The sequence below is a fragment of the Micropterus salmoides genome, unplaced genomic scaffold (assembly GCF_014851395.1).
Source record: "Micropterus salmoides isolate LMB-PRFRI ecotype aquatic unplaced genomic scaffold, ASM1485139v1 Ms_hic_scaffold_3, whole genome shotgun sequence".
Lineage (NCBI taxonomy): Eukaryota > Metazoa > Chordata > Actinopteri > Centrarchiformes > Centrarchidae > Micropterus > Micropterus salmoides.
The window spans coordinates 24,124,311-24,143,300 of record NW_024042261.1 but is presented as its reverse complement, the minus strand read 5'-3'; the positions used below and the strand labels follow the sequence as shown (position 1 = coordinate 24,143,300).

Below are 18,990 nucleotides of genomic sequence, written 5' to 3'. Positions count from 1 at the left end.
GGTGATTTAGTCACTTCCCCCACTTCAATAGGTAATTAGTGTAGTCAAAAATTCCACTGGATAATGAAGTCTAAGTTTGTTTTATTCAAGTCCAATTGATTAAAAACTATGATGTTGGCATGGAGAGATCAATCAGGCAGACATTTATAGCCTTCATAGCTCAGTATGCACAAGTTACCTCCACCGTTTTGTTAAACCACACAAGCAGCAGCAGCTTAGACCCGCATGCAGCTGTTGTCACCTTAGAAAATCACGGTCAATCTGCGTTGTAGAAATGAAAGTTAAAACCGGAAAATAAATTGTGCATACTTTGGGCTAACTTCACTGTCCTCAAACGTCTCTGCTCACAAAATGGCAGGAAATGAACATCCCTAGCGACTTGTACATTGTGTGTTACAGCCAACATGGCCCTTTATTTGTCACCCACATTGGGCATTTCCAAAAGCAAGCACAAGGAGGAGGGAAATGCATCAGGGATTTACAAAATAAGATTAGAAATGAAAACGTTCACACTTGTTTTGAGTGATAGACACCTAATAGCCATATTTCAGTGTTACTTTAACGTACATTTTAAAGTAAGAATGTATGTTAAATATGGCTTTTCGGGAACTAAACAAGCCACGAATCCACAATGTTACACCTATGTGGCTTGATCGTGTTTTATCTTGAAGGATTTAGGACGGAAGTGTAGCATTTTACCACCTGAATAGTAATTTTGCTCTGTGTGTGTGTTTGTGTGTGTGTGTGAGAGAGAGAGAGAGAGAAAAGGAAGAAAAGAGGGTCGCCAATAGTGAAGTGCTGCTGGGTTGGAAGAAGGGTACGAGGTACTTTTTTAAAATTATTATTGTTCGTACACTCTGCCCGTTTCCACCTTCTGGCGAAAGGTTGAACGGTTAAAATGGAGGCGGACAGATCCGGTGGAGGACCAAACCCGAACTCCGGAGGCGGCAGCAGCAGCAGCAGCAGCGGAGCGGGGCGCAACCCAAACGGGCCCAAAGCAGCACCGGGCCAGGCGACATCAGCTGCGGTGACCGGGGCGATGGCAGCAGCAGCAGCAGCAGCGGCGGCGGCGGCGGCGGCGACCGGGGCCATGCCCGGATCGGCGCAGACTCGGGAGCTGCAGGACGGGGACTCTGGTATGACGCTTCCTGGGATCCTGCACTTCATCCAGTACGAGTGGGGACGCTTCCAGGCCGAGAAATACCGCTGGGAGGCTGAGAGGGACGAACTCAGGGTAAATTTGTTTATCATTTAACGTTAGCTTGCGTTTGCAGCCGTAACGCCGAATAAAGGCAAGGACGGATATCGCAGGAGCTCCTTATGTGCTGCTTTGTGACAGTACACATGCCCTACAGTCAGTCCGTTCCAGGATGACACAATGCTAACGGGCTACCATTACACCCTATCATAACGTATTGACCAGGATGTGTTATTCCTAGACCGTAACGGAAAATGAAGGGACACTATGACCTCCAGGTGATGGTCACCCAAAGCCAAACCGCCAGCAGTGGGTTTTATACATAAAATAAATAGTATTTTCAGAAGGCATTAATCATTGCCTTTTGGACTATATGTAATCAGTTACATATACATTCACAAATACATACATACATACATACACACACACACACACACACACACACACACACACACACACACACACACACACATATACATATATATATATATATATATATATATATATATATATATATATATATATATATACAGCACGAAGTTAGATGTAAGAGGTTTATGTCAGCTTATGACAACAGGCAAGTTATCCTGCAAATACAAAAGGCAGGTAAACAGAGTTTAGGTGTGGCTACCTTGCATTGTCTCCTTCATATTAATTCAAGTAAACATCAAAGACATGCTCCTTTTATGGTGCACTGTATTTTGGTGTTTGTTTATGCAGAACCATAATATGTAAGTATGCAATTACTGGGTTTTCATATCCCATGGGGACAAATCAAGTGATCTGTGGCTGTGCTGCTGTGGTTAAAAGATGATGACAGTGGCACACACACACACACACACAGAGCTGTGAGTTCCCTTTTGAAATCACTGCATTTGAGAATGGTAGTTCTTTGAAAGTCAGTTTACTGTCGATGTTTTTTGAGGCATAATCAACAAATTAAGGGTCGGTAGTAACATGCATTGGAAGGAAATCAACATTATGAATTAGGGCTTGTCACACAGATGGATGAGTAAGGGGTGTGGTGGATGAACATGGGTGAAATGTTTACAGTTGTATTTTTCAGTATCATTCTGACTGTCAACGAGCATTGTCAGTCAAGCACCATCTTATCTACAACTAATCCTTGTAAATCCTGCCTGAAAGAAAAAAAAAAACAATATAAAATGACCTGCAGATTACAAACACATATGTATTGTCTGCCTTTAGGTTAGAGAAGTGAGATTGAGTCTTTAAAAGTAATCAGTTTGAGTCTGTGAAATGTCTAGAAGAATCCATGTGAATGTGAGTCAGTGTTATAGAAATGCCCTTGAGCAAGGCACGGGTCCCCTAATGGTTGCAGTTATTCAGAGGCCAACAGCAGAAGAAGACAGAGGTTGTACTATGCAGCTTTCCCGCATGCATGTGTGCGACTGTGTCAGGCAGAGCATTGCTGGGTGAGAGTGCGGCTTACTCATCAAATTGTTCCAGGATTAAGAAAGGTTAGGACAACATACACACATTCAAAGATGTTTGCGCTCTGCATTTTGGAATGAAGTGGATGAACAGTTCATCTTTTCATTCCCAAACCCACATGTGGTCTTCCTCCTGTAACACAGTTTGCTTGTAATTAGGATGAACTATCTTCTGCAGTTCATGAGCTTGAGGAAACCACAGGAGGACAGAAACATATCATTGCTTCTCTTCTGTCACTCCACTTCTCACTTTTTCCCCTGACTCAAACCTATGTAGTTATAAATAGGGGCCTGATAAAATATGGATGAACAATAACAAACTGGCCGCGCTTGCTGCTTTTCTGGTCGTATGTGTGGGGTAGAGTGGGAAGGGAAGTCAGAAGCAGTCCATCGCTATGTCCAACATGCCATAGTGCTTGGTATGGAACTTTGTTTGTGTGTGCGCATTTGCTGCACATGGTCTGGTTTCACGGGTACAATTATCACCACGTCCTGTGCTGAGAGAAAGCAAGGATCTCTGGAGTGCCAGGCTGAAAAATTGACCTAGCTTACATTTTAACACCCACAGGCCACAGGCTTTTGTTGCCAGTATGCTCGCAGGGCTCTCAGTGTGCCAGTTATCGTGCCCCCAAGCCACCTCCTGTACAGTTAGCAACATATATGTGTTCATAGTCTGCTCACATATCACCTACATATGATGTTTTGTGCTTTTATGGCATTCATAAGGCTGTGGCAAAATCTTTGACAGAGATTAACACTATCATCTTACGACTTTGTGACTCTGTGTGACAGCGTGGATGTGCGTTTGTGGTATTAGCGTGTCTCTGTGAGACTGTAACACATGTGCTGTCTCTGAGTGTGTTTTCAATGTGAAAGGCCACCTGTGGCGTTGTGTCTCCAGTGACAGGCCAGGAATGACGGCCCCCCCGCTTTGGGCCAGGTGGGACGTCCCGGTAGGACCATGGGACGGAAGGACAGGTGGCAGTGGCCTTGTCCCCACCCCCTCCTTCAGACACACAAGAAGCGGTTTCCCAATGTATTCTCACAAATCACACTACTACTGCACCTTGTCTGAACAAGCCTGTAGTAATAAGCTTGTTTTTGCATAGTCTTTGTTATAATTTCATAGACAGGGTGTGCAGCAGATATTGAACCAAGTTACTATATTTATTATACAGGGAAAAGGGCAGACCTTTACCTCTTCCTCTCATTTTCAGCTATTTAATTGTATTAACTGTGCCAGTAGCTGTGTAGAATAGATAACTGGTGACCCAGATGACATCACTTCCGGTTGAGTGTGGACCAGTGGACCCCTGGGTACACATCTCTAATTAATAGCTCAATGCTCCCAGCCATGACACACACATGACATCCATATGTACTGCATTACAGTGTGTGCCTTGCACCCGCGCAGACTTGCAGCACTCCTGTCATATATGTATTTATTTTTAGTATTTCTTCTGAATGTACTTATCTCCTTATTGTTGTATTTATTAGTTTCTTTCCCATCTTACGATTAGTGCCCATTCTTATTCAAACACATTCCCAGTGCTTATCAAGCATCTTCTAATCAGACTTGGGCCGCAAATCCAACTTTTTAGGATGTCGTTCTCCAGCTAAATACTGCACGCACACAATCGACACACTCTGTCAAAGCAGGCTGTCCCAGAAAAGTTCATTGCTCTACTTGTTGGCTCAAGGATTCTCTCATGGGGATGAAGGGATGAGAAGTTGGAGGGTGGCCAGTAGAGGAGAAAAGCTGCCCTTGACCCTGTTCTGCAGCTAGCAGAGAAGGACTGACAGAATAGGCTAAATGTGTCATCTCTCCACGCTACACCGAAGTCTGGAAAGGTCAGCAGCAGTAGGCCAAATGGAGGAAAACCCACCCACAGGAAAGAAAGATCAGATGGCACGACAGGTTTGCTCGCAACAAGGATCCTCTATACTTTAGGCTATGTTAGTTTATCAACATAATACAAAGATATCATACTACTACTAGTTACTAATAACTAATAATTTTGTTACTCCTCAACATGAATTTTTTTTAACATTTCAACTTTTTTTTTAATGTATTCACACACCTTGATAGGCTCTCTTAGTTTTGGGACCTTGTTTTGCACTGAAAGCTGCATTTGTTCTTGTCCCTAACACAGCAAATGTGTGCTGTGGTGAATGAATTCACTCCGCTCAACCCTATTACCCTGCCACTTTTAAACTAAAATACTGTATAAAGGAGAGCAAGTAAAACCAGGTCTTAGCCAGAGGATGAGTAGTTAAGTCATAGATGAAGAATGATATACAGCCAACCCTTTGACTCACCAATCTCTCTGTTTTGACTTCCTTTATGTATCAGGAAAAGGCCGCTCTTACAGTGTGTGTTCATTGTCGTGTCAATATTTGGGGTGTGTATGGATGCAGCCTTGTCTCTATCTTGACCAAGAAAGCAGTGTCGGCGATGTTAAGTTTTGGGCGCTAGTGGGAACCTGTCCTTCCAGGAACTCAGTGTGTCAGTAGCACACAAGGATGTGATGTTTATCTCCATGTGTGAGCAGGTTGTAGCTCGCCTGTGTGTGTGTGTGTGTGTGTGTGTGTGTGTGTGTGTGAGTAGGAGTAGAAACACGTGCCCTGCCCCTTAAATATGAAGTAGTTGACACATTCCATTTAGAGGTGGAATACAAAGCACTATGCTGATTTGAGTCAGATTGTTTTAGTTAAGCAAATGCCAGTAAATGACCAAATCACTGTTCATACCTCTGTGACATTCCCGTGACTACTTCTGGCTATCTTGGTAAATGGCTGCTAGTTCAAGCTCTTATGTTCAGACCAGATCTGTACAAATCCGGCCGACCTAAGAACCATTTACAAGGTGAAGAGCTCAGTATCTGCCCATCTGTAGCTAGTTGTCACACCATAATTTTTGGACATGGTTTTAAGCAGGACTGTGCATCAAGGCTGAGTTGACAATGGTGTTTTTCACTCACCAAAAAGCTTCCAAGTTGTTACACTGAGTATTCTGATTTGTTTATTTGTGTACAGACGATCTCATATTCAACTCTGCCCTTCTCTTGAATTTGACAGATTTTAGTACCCAGTGCATAACATACATGCTGTTGTCTTATATTCTGAACATCCCGCACTTTGACACTACCCAGCTAGCAAGACAGCTGAGCAGCTTGTATTTTAGCATGCTAACATTTATGTCTGAATATGTCAGACTGGAACTCCAAGTGTTTCTGCTTGTGTGAAATACAGTATTGCATCTACCATTACAAAACACAACCACTACACAATTGGGCTACTACTTGTGTGCAGCTGGAAAGTGCAACCAACTAGCTGCTGTTCCAGCTAACCTTATGCTAGCTTTTATCAACCACATAACCAACTTATATGACATAGCAGTTCATACAAGGCCGAGCAGATTTATGTGTTTCACTAGTCTTCCTAGCTGCTCAAATGAACGCAGTGCTTTTCAACCTATCCTTTTAGTGCTCACAGTTTATTCATTAGTTATTTTACTTATATAGATCATTTGCAAGAGCTGTACTACTACTCCTAGGTTAGGCCAAGTATAAACCACGTAGTTATCTGTATTTTACAACCTCTTAGATTCTGCCTGCAGTGTTTACATGATAGCCTTGACAGTTATCTCCAAAATGCTCTGATAAGCATATAAAATCACATAGCATTAATCAGGATTACTCAGCAGCAGCAGCGGTAGTAAGGTTTGCTTGGCAGATTATCCTGTGTTCCGCTAGCCGTTCTAGTTGGTTACGTGACTGTGTGTGTGTCTGTCTGCATGTGTGTGTGGGTGTGTGCGCGCACTTTCCTGGATGATTGACTACCCTCTCAAGTAGACCGAGTGCCTGCCCCATGAGATAGTGTTTTTAGACTGTTCTAGATTTGCAGAACTGCGTATGCGTGTGGGAGCAGGCTCGTGGACACAGACACGGACGTGCAGAGAAGGAATGGAAGAAAAAAAAAAGAGCATTAATGCTCCAGTACCACTTGGCACAGACAGGGAGGGAGTAAAAATGCAAAACTCTTGTGCCTACAATCGCCTGCATGCAAACCCTCAAAGTAGAAACTGGATTAGTCCTTTTTAACACACCTCTAACTGGAAACAGTTTTTTTTTTCACCCCACTGGGTCATTGACATTTTGCTTAAAACTGCCCACTGTGAAGCATCACTTGGTGCAAAACACAGAAACCTGTATTATAAATCTTTGTCATTCAATACTGCAGCACTTTAACATTTTGTCAAGTCTTGCCTTATGATGGTTTACCCAAGGGAAGACCCTGCCTAAAGATACTCCTCATCACAACGTGACAGTGTCGTCATAATCCCTGTCATTATCACTTTTTTATTTTCACAAAACACTTTGACAAATGGCAAGAATGGCCAGTGAACTTCTTTTTCCTCAAGGTAAGAGCTTTATCAGCTCAGTGAGGAAGAAAACGGACGGAAAATGAGAGAGGAAGCACACAAAGGAAGGATGTGTCTTAAAAGAGGGCATTTGAATTTGGCCAGTCTGGGTCTTGTTTTTCCTTCCTTCTGCAGATGCGCACTGAGGCCTTGGTTAGGAGAAGTTAAAAATAAGAGCCCTGCTCCCCAACCCTCTACTTATTCTGGATTCTTAGAAGTCATGTTTGCAATGCTCGTCACATCAAACTTTTCCCATAACATTCATGGTCTCTGTTGATATCAAATGCTTTACTCTCCAGCCTTAATTGAGACAGTACATTCTTTGTTTTTATCCACTTCACTGCAGTTATGGCGCGTGTGTGTGAGTGAGAATTGATTTTCTGATCATATTTACTTGTGAGTAGTTGCGGTATGTCTGTGCTGTTCTGAAGTGATGTTGTGTTCTTCATCCTGTGTGTTTTCAGGCTCAGGTGGCGTTCCTACAGGGTGAGAGGAAAGGGCAGGAAAATATGAAACAGGACCTGGTGAGGCGGATCAAAATGCTGGAGTACGCCCTCAAACAGGAGAGGTAAGACCAATTGCCCCTGGGTCCTCATGTCTGTTATCCATTCAGCATGCTGTCATCATGTTTTGCGAGTTTTAGACATAGTGATTTGATGCTGAAAGATTTTCTTTTATTTGCCTGTGATGCTGCCCTCATGTGGTCTTTTTTTGGGGTTGTAGGGCCAAGCACCAGAAGTTGAAGACAGGAAATGACCAGAGTCTCGGAGATAAGAAACCAGAGACAGAGGCAGACCAGCGTATGTTTAACCAAGCCCTTATTTATATCTGAAAATATTATATTATCTACTGCTGTTACATCTTTTACTGCTGCTGTACTTTCAGAACAAGTCAAAGTATCTGCTTTTCTCTTTTTCTGCTAGCTGTTGCTTCACTATTGACCAATCTATTTTCTGTAGTTCCCAATGGGCCGGCTGAGTCAGACTCTGAGCCAGCCAATCAGATGTCCTGGAAGGAGGGACGTCAGCTACTACGCAAGTAAGGCCTCTACATCATCTGCTCCTTTTATCTCGGTGCCATACTAATGTGCTCCATCAGTATTTTGTCATTGGTTTTAAACTTAAACTCTACACTAGACTGAATTAATTAATATAGGTGTCTGTGTATATTCATGTGTGCTTTTTTTTCTGTGAATGTAGATATCTTGAAGAAGTGGGTTATTCAGACACGATCCTGGACATGCGGTCTAAGCGAGTGCGCTCTCTGCTCGGACGGAGCAGCCCAGAGGCTAATGGGCCTCCGCCCAGTGAAACCTGCCCTGAGCCTGAATCCCGGGCAGGTGGAGAGTCGTTGTTGGTCAGACAGATAGAGGAGCAAATCAAGAGGTGAGACCGTGGTAGCAGACAACTTCTCACTCTGCTGTTGCTCTGCGGAAAAGAGTAGTGACGCCTGCTGTTTTCAACAAAATCATGACACTTCGTTTGAGTGAAACAAACGATTGACATTATTTTTGTTTTTGTTTGTTATTCTCCTTTAAAAAAAATAGTTTAGAAGTATAATCATTCCATAACTGCTAGAGCTCTATTTACCTACATGCAACATGGGCTTTTGTGTATCGCCATTTTTAGGTGTGGCCTAATTGACAGATCATGTCATAGTCGGATCATTTATTCACAGACATGACCTTGAAGTATTATGGTATACTGATCCAGGTCAGTTTAGTTCAAGAAGTAGTGAACACACAGTCCTGTACAGAGCGGGTTGTCCTCTTAAGGCCGCCTGACCTCTTATGTGAAGTAGAGTAGAGTTTAGTCTGGTCTTTATCTTTGGATTTATTAATTGCTGAATGAAATATCATTATAAACAGTGCTATACTAGAAATAGATTTACAAGACAGAAAATGTGCAGATGACTTGTTGAGTTAAGTAGGTGTACTTACTGCAGTGTTAACATGAGACAATTCATCATTATATCGTTAAGGCAGCTTTGTGAGTAGCACCTATGTGCATTTGTCTGTACAAGCAGAAATGTCAGTGAAAAAATAGCACATCCTGATCTCAAAAGCCAACAGAACAAGATGCACAAAAGAGGTCTAAAACGGAGGGCTTCCTCCATCATGCGAACATGGTAAGATTACAAAGAAAAGCAGAAATCTGTTAAGGTTGTGTATTTGTCATTGCACAGAAAGTACCTGTCAGACATGTATATATTTTGCCATGTAAAGATGAAATTTGCAAGTAGAATTGTTTTAAACCAAGATATTTTTTATCAGAATGTTAATGTTTTCTGAGTAGGAAAGTAAAAAAAAAAAGCATACATGCACCTATGAAACTCAAAATTACTGCGCTCATAAAACCTTTTAAAAGACTATGATAAAAGTAAGTATACTGTAATGTAGACTGCTGTTGCCAAACTTTTAATAATATATTATACAGTGCATAATATGTTAAGTTAGGGGATCATCCTGCCTCTGAAAGGTATTAAATAATCTTTTTGTCCTTTTTAACTTGTGTGTATTTGTAGGAACGCGGGAAAGGAAAGCTCTAAGGAACGTCTGGGTGGCTCTGTGCTCGATAAGATCCCCTTCCTGCATGGCTGTGAGGATGATGATGAAGATGACAGTGACGAGGAAGATGACTTCCAAGGCATGGCCACTGACTGCATTGATGGACCGCGCAAAAACAAGAAGTCTCGCGTAAAGGTATGATCAGTGATTAGAAATGAAATTGGGTATAGGTAAGAGCTAGAACAATAAATCGGCATGCCGATATGAGCTAATTGTAGATAAATCTGTACTGCATTTATACATAAATAATAATTATAAAAGAAACCGAGCGACGGGTCTTGTTATGATTGTTGTCGTTGCATAGTTTGTCCACCAGAGGGCACTCTGCAACCTGTTGGCAACACAGCAGTTAGCTAACATGATTAGGTGTACTTTTGTTTAAAGTACTATTTATAATTATAATTAAATGGTTCATTTTTAAACTACATTATGTCATGTTATCTTGGTGAGTTCTCATAACTACACATTAACAAATGTTAGAAATAATCTTTCTTAATGTTTTACATTTTTGAAAAGATCGGAATATCGGCCGATATACCGGAAGATCAAATATCAAAATCAGTTTTGCTCGTAAAAAGTTCATATTGGTCGCGCTCTAATGAAAACGATGAGACTAAACACAAACAATTAACTGCAAAATTTGTGATTAAATCGCGTAAGTCACCCTTTTATCGCTCTGCTCTCTTGTGCAGATGGGTTCAGAGCCCATGACCACCGACCTGGACCCCGAGGACGAGGAGGACGAAGACGACTCGGAAGATGCCCTCAGTGAATTTGACTTCCTGGGCTCGGGGGAGGATGGGGAGGGGGCGGGAGAGGCCCGGATCTCAGGGGATGGACGGGAGTTAGGTACGCTGTTGCCATAGCAACATCATCAGCACCAGCACTGCCAGCACCACTGCCACCAGTGTATCTGTCTTTTTTGCCCCCCCGCTCACCTTTTTATCTTTTACTTCTCATTGTGTCTTGGCATCTCTTCTTGTCAATAAAACCAACCTCTTTTCCCAACCACCTGTCTCTCTGTCCTGTTTCACGAGCTGTCAGTCTGTGACTCTCTAAACTTGTGTAGCTGTCTGTCTGTAGATGTATTTTGTGTGGTCCAGGGTCATTTCAAAGGTTAGCACGCATGCTGCCTTCTCTTTTTATGTGTCGACATTTCATTCTTTGAGTCATATTTACACTGTATGCCTGCGCTTTTATTGGTTTCCCCCTTGTTGTATGAGTGTATGTTATGTATTTAAAGAATGAAGTTTATCTTTTTGCCTACATTCGTCTGTATCTCACATGTCATCTCGTCTGCTGGCCTTCCTCCGCCTCTCTGCATGACTGGATGTTTTGTCTCTCTCCTCTTGCCGGGTTCAGAGAACCGCAGGAACAAGTTACAAGGCATGATGTCGGACTTCCCCCCTAAACCCACCCCGCCCCCTTCTGTATCGGGACAGGCTCGCTCTGGAGAAGGTAAGACTTCCTCACCAGAAATGCCCCCATAGAAAACCATTATACCATCCTCTCCCTGAAGTAGTCTTTTTCAGTCTCCCCTGTATCACACATGCATGCTTATAGCTTAGAAGTTGAATTTCAAATTTAGATGCTGTCTTGTTTCAGCTCTGTTAAGTTTGAAAGCTTGCGTAGGGGTAAACTTACAGTTGCTCTTACCCAGTGTGGGAGTGAGGAAACCGGATGGGTGGACTCTTGCCAGGGAGACTAACATTCATTGCTATATTTTACAGATCCCAGCCTGTATTTATTTGGCCATGTTTTGTCAAGATGCAGTAGCAACTCTTGTGCTTTACCTCAAACCTGCAGGTGGCGCCCTGGGTTTCTCCTCTGACGTCTTCATTATGGATGCTGTTGGCGGAGGGGACATGAACCTTGGTGAACTGGCTGATCTCACGGTCGCCAATGACAATGATCTCTCCATGGATGTAATTACACATTTGCTCTGGTCAATACACAGGATGTCATCCAACCCAACTTGTGCACGCTCAAAATGTTCATTATTTCTGAATGTGTCAGATGCAGGATAACAGAGAGGAGTTCAAGAAGACGTGGAACCCTCGTTTCACACTACGCAGCCACTTTGATGCCATCCGCGCTTTGACATTTCACCCCAGCCAAGCGGTGATGCTCACAGCTTCTGAGGATGGAACACTAAAACTGTGGAACCTCAACAAGGCCATGCACTCTAAAAAGTAAGAACCCTTAGATCCACAGGGAGTTAAAATGGAGAACAAGGGATTCAGTTATAGCACTTCTTATGCATATAACAAGCAGCAGTGGGACAGATAACATACAAATGTAAAATCAAATGCAGCAAAGACATAAAACTAAGAAACAAATTTAAAAGACTGTGCCCCCCCCAAACCCCACCCCATCCCACCCCACAGGAACGCGGCGTTGGATGTTGAGCCAATCTACACATTTAGAGCGCACAGGTGAGTTGAGTCTGTTCTTTGAACAAATACAAATTCACACCCTGTGCACAAACCTGTCACTGACATACACCGATGCAGTCCAGCCACTGATGGCTTTCTCTTTTTGTCCAGTGGGGCCGTTCTGTCACTGACCATGGGTGAGGACGGAGACTCCTGCTTCAGTGGAGGTCTAGACGGAACTGTGAGATGTTGGAAGATGCCAGACCTCAACGTGGATCCTTATGATAACTACGGTCGGTCATCCTCAACTGTAGAGCATTTAACAATCACCAAGTAATAATGATATTCCAATTTGGAAGTGTTTCTTGTTATGAATCATGTTTTTTTATATATATATATATATATATATATATATATAAAAATTTGTTTTTGTCATCCAGATCCTGGCATCGAGAGCAGTGTACTAGCAGGCCATGAGGACAGTGTGTGGGGTCTAACTTACTCGGCAGTACACCATCGTCTTGCCTCATGCTCAGCCGATGGCACCATTCGCATCTGGGACCCTCAGAACTCGGCCCCCTGCTTGTCTGTCTTCAACAAGGAGAGAGGTAGACGTCTGTTGAGGATGTACATTTTGCTTATGAGCTTTGCGCTGTGTCCACGGCCAACGACTTCTTCATCTCCTGTCTTCTCCCAGAGCATGGAACACCCACCTCAGTGGCCTTCGTGGCTGCTGACCCCAACCAGGTGGTGGTGTCATTTGACGGCGGTGAGACGCTGCTCTACGACCTAAACACAGAGCAGAGCACCACTGCGCTGGAGACGCAGACAAAGGATGGTACGTTCTGGACCCAACATCCTTATTTGTAACAGTTGAATATATAAAATGGACTAGATTAAATTTGAGTTGTTTGTCTTTGCAGGCAGTGAACTGATCAACAGAGTGGTCAGTCACCCATCTGAGCCCATCTCCATCACTGCACATGAGAACCGCACCATCCGCTTTCTAGACAACAAGACAGGTAAACAGTGGGAGGTGTTTCATTTGTCCTCTGTTAATTACCTCTGTAGACTTTTCTTCTGGAATGTGAACGCATCTTAGTGAGCTTGCCTTGTGTGTTTCTACAGGTAAGGTTGTCCACTCTATGGTGGCTCACCTGGATGCGGTCACCTGTCTCACTACAGACCCTAAAGGCACTTACCTCATCTCTGGCAGTGAGTACGACTCAGCTTAACCTCATTATTTAGCTGAATATCTAAGAAACAGGTTTCTTGTAGGATAAAGACAATCGACACAATTTCCAAAATACTGTAAACTATGGTCATTTTAATTAAAGAGAGATTTTGATGCTACTGTTATAATATGTCATCCATTCTGTATGGAAGTGGGTATTTTTATAACCCTCTCTATAAACTGCAGTCTGGGGTAAAACAATAACGTAGTGTATTGCAGAAGAAGTTGTGCATTAAGTGTAGGTCGTAAAACAAAATAATGGATTCCTTTGCGTTGTTCTCCAGCAATCTTTGTCCCTCATAACATTGTTGCCCCCCCCCAACCCAGGCCACGACTGCTCTGTGCGCCTGTGGATGCTGGACAACAGGACGTGTGTGCAGGAGATCACGGCCCATAGGAAGAAGCACGACGAGGCCATTCATGACGTGGCGTTCCACCCTTCGCAGCCCTTCATTGCCAGTGCTGGCGCAGATGCACTTGCCAAGATCTTTGTCTGACAGCACTGCCGTCGTTCTGGTGAGGTAAAGGCACGCAGTGAGATGCTGAACTGCAGAACTGTTCATGCTCCTCACAAACTCCAGTATAATATGCTTTTTTACCTTAACAGTTAAAGAAATCCAATATAAAATTTTAAAGGGACACTCCAGTATTTTTACACATAAAGGTCAGTTTATTTGTCATGGTTAGTTTCTACCTCTCAGCCTGAAGGGAGCAACTTAATGAAAGTGCAATGCTAAATTGAGTACACCTTTAATTGGTCTAAATGGTTAAATCTCAGATTTTCATTTTTCATCCTTTGTTTTAAAACAGTTTGTCCAAGTTTTTTTGAATATCTTAACCTATATGCATTGCCTAAATCGACAACACATCTCCCCTTTAACAGGATTGTATATTATTATTATAATATGAGATTCACAAATTTGCTTCAAGTTTAGTTCTTTTTTGAAGCCTCTCAGGCTGACATTGTCAAATTTAGAATTTTATTCTTTAAATTGGATTTTTTTTAGTTGTTGTTGTCATGTGGCTTCTTTGATCTTATTTGATTTTTACAACTCTAAATGACTAAATCTGGTATGTTTTTAATTACATGGCACCTGATATATTTTGCCTTTATGTTATTGTAAAGGGCTGTTGTGAACAGCTGTTGGTCTAACTTTGTTTACCTTCTTTTCTGCCTTTAGAATCCTACAAAAAATAACTGGGCCAAAAGAGACTGAAGACTACAGTGGACAAATTTCACCTGCTTACACACGCACGCACGCACGCGCACACACACACACACACACACACACACACACTTGTTCTGCACCCCACTGGCTGGGTCATCGCCACAGGACCCCACCTCCCATCAATCCCTCCCTGTTCTCCGATGCCTCAGTGACTTCTTGTAATACTAACCACACTGCTTTTTTATAACTTTAAAAATCCTGGCTGCTCCGTTTTCAAATAATCATGTTTGGAGTAACACTTTTCTACACTACAATATTCTGTTCTGCTTTTTTGTCAGTCTACCAACTGTTAACACCGTGTTTGTGCACTTGAACTGCTGACACACTACTCACAGAACCACCAAGGAAGCGCTCACTCTGCACAGCAGTTAACAATTGCTTGTGGCTAACATACGTATGTAGGCACGACTAACAACAGTAACCTTTCCCAGCATCTGCAGAAAACACCTGACCAACCTCTTCATCGGGAATCAGTGTTTTACATTCCAAAGACTCCGGGTAGAGTGTGTGCGATGTTGCATATGGGGTTGGTGAATGTTAAACTTAGCAGTGTGTGATGTGAGGAGGCATCAGACAGTCGCTAACCAGTGCTGAACAAATAGCTTTAAGTTCAACTGTATGGCCAAGACACCAAGTCTCATTGTACGTCTGAGTATTATAGAGTCCCCATGATTCTGCCTCTACTTATGTGTGTGTACATGTGAGATTTGAAGTCACTCTGCCGTACAAGATAAAGGAACATGTTTCCGCAGTCATGAACCATTTCTGCAGATGTATAGATTGAACTCTACTCTGCAGACTGATGCTCTCACATCACATTAACCAGCTAAAGATAGACACCATGAGAGCACAGTTAAGGACTGCAGACTAAAGAGGTGTGAAGCTAGTCTGTCTGCTCTCAACAAATGACGCAGATGTGTCATTTGGTGCTTTTTACTGTACAGAAGAGTGTGCATGTGTGTTTGTATATGCACTAGTTAAATCACGGTGCTATGAAAGACCTTGTCAGTCTTGAGTCAGAATCAGGGACTTGTTTTCTGTGTGTGTGTGTGTGTGTGTGTGTGTGTGTGTGAGTGTGAGAATGAGAGACTGTTTCTCACTCATCGGGCTATAGATCCACAAAGAGTGAATCGACATTTTAAATGACATTTCATCCTTGAATCATTTCATTAACTGTAGTCACATTTCAGAATTAAGGTTCACTGTTCATTTTTCTCATTAGAGGGATGTGAATAATGTCGGAGTGTACAGAGCTGATGGTAATTACATTACAGCCAGGACCACCTGGACTGCAAAAGGTTTCCTGAGACGGTTCAGATCGTCTTTTTAATTTCATCTTGAAGTCAGTTGCCGGATTGTTGGCGGCTCTGGCTTGTTATTTATTCAGGCTTTCAAAAAAAATGAGCTTGACATTACCTTCACTTGTGTGTTAATGTGAGGTTTCCTCTTCTGGTGTGACGTGCATCAGTTGCACGGTAGCACGTTACCCAGAAAGCTAATGATGTGAAGCTGCTCTCTTTCTGAAGAGGCATTCTGGGAGAAATTGCTCCAGGGGAAAGGTCCATTTTAAATTCATACACTTTTGTCATTTCAGCAAGAAAAATAGAAAGTATTGATTTAAGATGCGTGGTTGTCAGTTAATATTAGACCAGGCACCTAATCTGTCTTGCCAATCTGTTATGGTTCTTCTATTTTGAACATAACCCATAACAATTGGCTTAGATGGAAACATTGTTGTTCCTTTGAGACACCTCACATTTATTTATATTCCTGTCCTGCATTTATACTGGTAACGGCCTGACACACGTTAGAATGCTTCGGGTAAAAGTTGCCCAGCAACGGCTGACCTGACTTCAAATTACTTGACGTTTTATTTTACCTTTAGCTTGAGAGGACTGATGCAATCTGGTGTTAAATCAGTTGGTTACGGGGCACCCTCCAACTCTTCAAGATTACAGGGTCACACTAGGGGTCAGAGGTCATATCTTAGGGTTCAAAGTTGCCTAGAGGTATACACTCCTTTCCTAATCACTGTGGACACTAGCATTAATAGTGCCGATATCTTTTTTCCTGAATCAGAGTGGTGGACTGTTGTCTGAAATAGAAAAAGAGAATATCAGTGTGCAACTATATTATTGTACTGCTGCTGGGCATAACGTCCTGTTATCTCATTTAACTACTATTTGCGTCCACTTTGCACTACATCTAAGAGTGGATACTTTTGTGTCGAGTGGTTACAGACAGGGTGCAGAAATAATGTTTTGCAGGTATTTCTTATACAATCTGGAGTAAGTAAGTGTGGAACCTGCTGCGACTCGGTTATTTGAGAATGAGAGCTACTGATGGCCAGCCGATTCTTTCGTTTCACTCTGAGCTGCTATGGCCCCTCTCTGAGAATAAAGACAAATCAGTATGACACATCAAAAAAGAAAAAGAAATCAAAACCGAGGTTGTAAATGATGACTAGAGATGCCATTATGTGCTGTAAATGTCCATCATTTCCTTGTTTTCTTTCTTGCATTTCTTTTCTTTGAGTATGAATATGATTATTAAGATGTAAGAATACTGTAGTATCATAAGTGAATCATTCTTCCTTGCTAGGCATAGAACTTGCTTGTGATTGATAATGGCAATGTATAACTTGTAAAAAAGCAAAATGATTAAAAAACATGAAAAATTAAGAAAACAACAAAAAAAAATCTGTTACCAGTCAGAGGCCAAGGTAAAGGACTCTCATTTCTTTGTGTTTTTATTTTTTTATTAGCAATTTATCACTGTGTGATATTTTGTACATCATATTAAGCTGTATTCAAACTACAAGGGATAGGAGACCTGCTTTTTATTAATTTTGTTTTATTATATATTTTTGAACTGCATTCTAGCTTGTATCAAATGACTTTCTCTTTTTGTTTACGGGTCCCCTGTTGTATGTCATTAAGGAAGAAAAAAACAAAAAATGAAGATTTTGTACAGTGAATTGAGAGTTGTGTTTGTGTTGTCTTTCTTGCCTCTAGTAATGGAAACAAAACTTGCAAAAACACATGGAAGAAGACGATAAAATACAATTGCATTAAGTGAGGGGACTCTCAAGAGACCTTAAAAGTTAAAAAGAGAAGTTTGAAAAGAATGGTCAAATTGGTGCATCCTAATATTTGTCAAGTTCTAAAAACGCTGGATGCCGTAATTCCCATAATACATCTTTAATTAGACCCTGCATGCCTGGTAAATGTCCACATCTGTCAAACTCCAAGCCCACCAGTTTGTAATATGTTTCAAGCCCAAGCCAAGATAACTTGATGACTTGGGTTTTCTCATATTATGAAAGCCCCTTCAGGGAAGCTTAAGATATTATACAGATGTTTCCAAACTAATCAATGTCCACTGTTCTATTAAATATACTCTATAATATCTACCAATATGTTCACGTCAAAAGTACTAGACACAAGATGTGTAATGCTTCAATTCTTTCAAGTCCATTCTCAGTGCTGGACTGAGATTTAGTTGAAACTAGTTGTGATGTCGCATACATTTCACGTGCACGTCTTAAACTCAGATTTAAGATGAGCACAGAGAAACTTTCCTCCTTCGGCAGATGCATGTGAAAAGAGATTTCTAGTGTCAAACTCATCAAAACAACATCTTTTCTTTTGTTTTTGTCAATACTACTGTTTCCAAGGTCAAGAATAAACTCTCACACTTAACATCCTACAGCTGTTTCGACAGGCAGAGGAGTACTTCTCCCCATGATGAGTAAACTAATCTTGATTTGTGAAATTGAAACGTTTAAATTCAGGCACCCAAAGTCACATTTCATTAGTGAAACTGGTGAAAAAGAATTTCTACAACAGTCTTTTTTTTCAGCGAGCCCATCTTGGCTCAGGTGGTGTGTCAACTACTAACCAAGAATCAAGGAATAACCTATCCAAACTACTTTAGAGCCTTTTCTCAATTACATCATACAATTTTCACATTGCAAATGCTGTATAATATATATATAGCCTCATCTCTACCCGGGACCTGATTATTCAATAACCTGCTATACGAAACATTGCCCTCTTGTGGTGAAAAGTAAAATCCTAGCAAACATTAACTGCAGCTGCTGAGATATTGAGGTCTCTTATCACACCAACGTTTCAGCAGTTGCCTGCGGTTAATTAGTTTTAATGAATTGGATATTGTGAGATGGCTTAACAGAGAGAAGCATGATATTATGGCCCTGGGAAGAAGGTAAGCTGAAGATGATGAACTTGTGGTTAGTGAGTTTCAGCATTAGTATCTCAGGAAGTTTTCATGACCAAAGGTAGTAAGTCACTATTTTCAACTGCATGCTTTCTATGTAAAACTAGATTAGTGGTGCAGAGTCAGTCATGCTGAAGATTGTGGTAACCATGCATCATTTCTAAGCATACTGTGTATCTTTTGTATCATAGTACCTCCTTCATGCCATGAAAGTTCCCCATTTTACTGAAACCTGCAGTCGACATTGCATGAAAACCACTCTGCACTAGGTG

At 41.8% G+C, this 18,990-nt stretch overlaps 1 protein-coding gene across 2 annotated transcripts; it reads left to right on the top strand.

Moving 5' to 3' along the window:
* Positions 1-708: 708 nt before the first annotated feature.
* On the top strand, positions 709-17,460 carry strn4 (striatin, calmodulin binding protein 4). Of its 2 annotated transcripts, none has more exons than XM_038694093.1 (18): positions 709-1,234; positions 7,540-7,643; positions 7,799-7,875; positions 8,035-8,113; positions 8,275-8,460; positions 9,599-9,776; positions 10,334-10,490; positions 11,004-11,099; positions 11,448-11,566; positions 11,658-11,833; positions 12,029-12,076; positions 12,188-12,309; positions 12,457-12,624; positions 12,714-12,854; positions 12,940-13,038; positions 13,145-13,231; positions 13,578-13,771; positions 14,432-17,460. In XM_038694093.1, the coding sequence occupies exons 1-17, from the start codon at positions 899-901 to the stop codon at positions 13,745-13,747; spliced, it is 2,343 nt and encodes a 780-aa protein (XP_038550021.1). In that variant the 5' UTR covers positions 709-898; the 3' UTR covers positions 13,748-13,771; positions 14,432-17,460. The 2 variants fall into 2 exon arrangements, with proteins under 2 accessions (XP_038550021.1, XP_038550020.1); XM_038694092.1 differs by having other exon boundaries at positions 899-1,234; positions 13,578-13,766.
* Positions 17,461-18,990: the final 1,530 nt, after the last annotated feature.

What these genes read in the sequence shown, in the direction of transcription:
- strn4 (XM_038694093.1), top strand. Translation starts at nt 899, where the DNA reads ATGGAGGCGGACAGATCCGGTGGAGGACCAAACCCGAACTCCGGAGGC. An exon ending in ACAATGATCTCTCCATGGAT is followed by an intron (nt 11,567 to 11,657) that starts GTAATTACACAT and finishes TGAATGTGTCAG; the next exon opens with ATGCAGGATAACAGAGAGGA. An exon ending in TACACATTTAGAGCGCACAG is followed by an intron (nt 12,077 to 12,187) that starts GTGAGTTGAGTC and finishes CTTTTTGTCCAG; the next exon opens with TGGGGCCGTTCTGTCACTGA.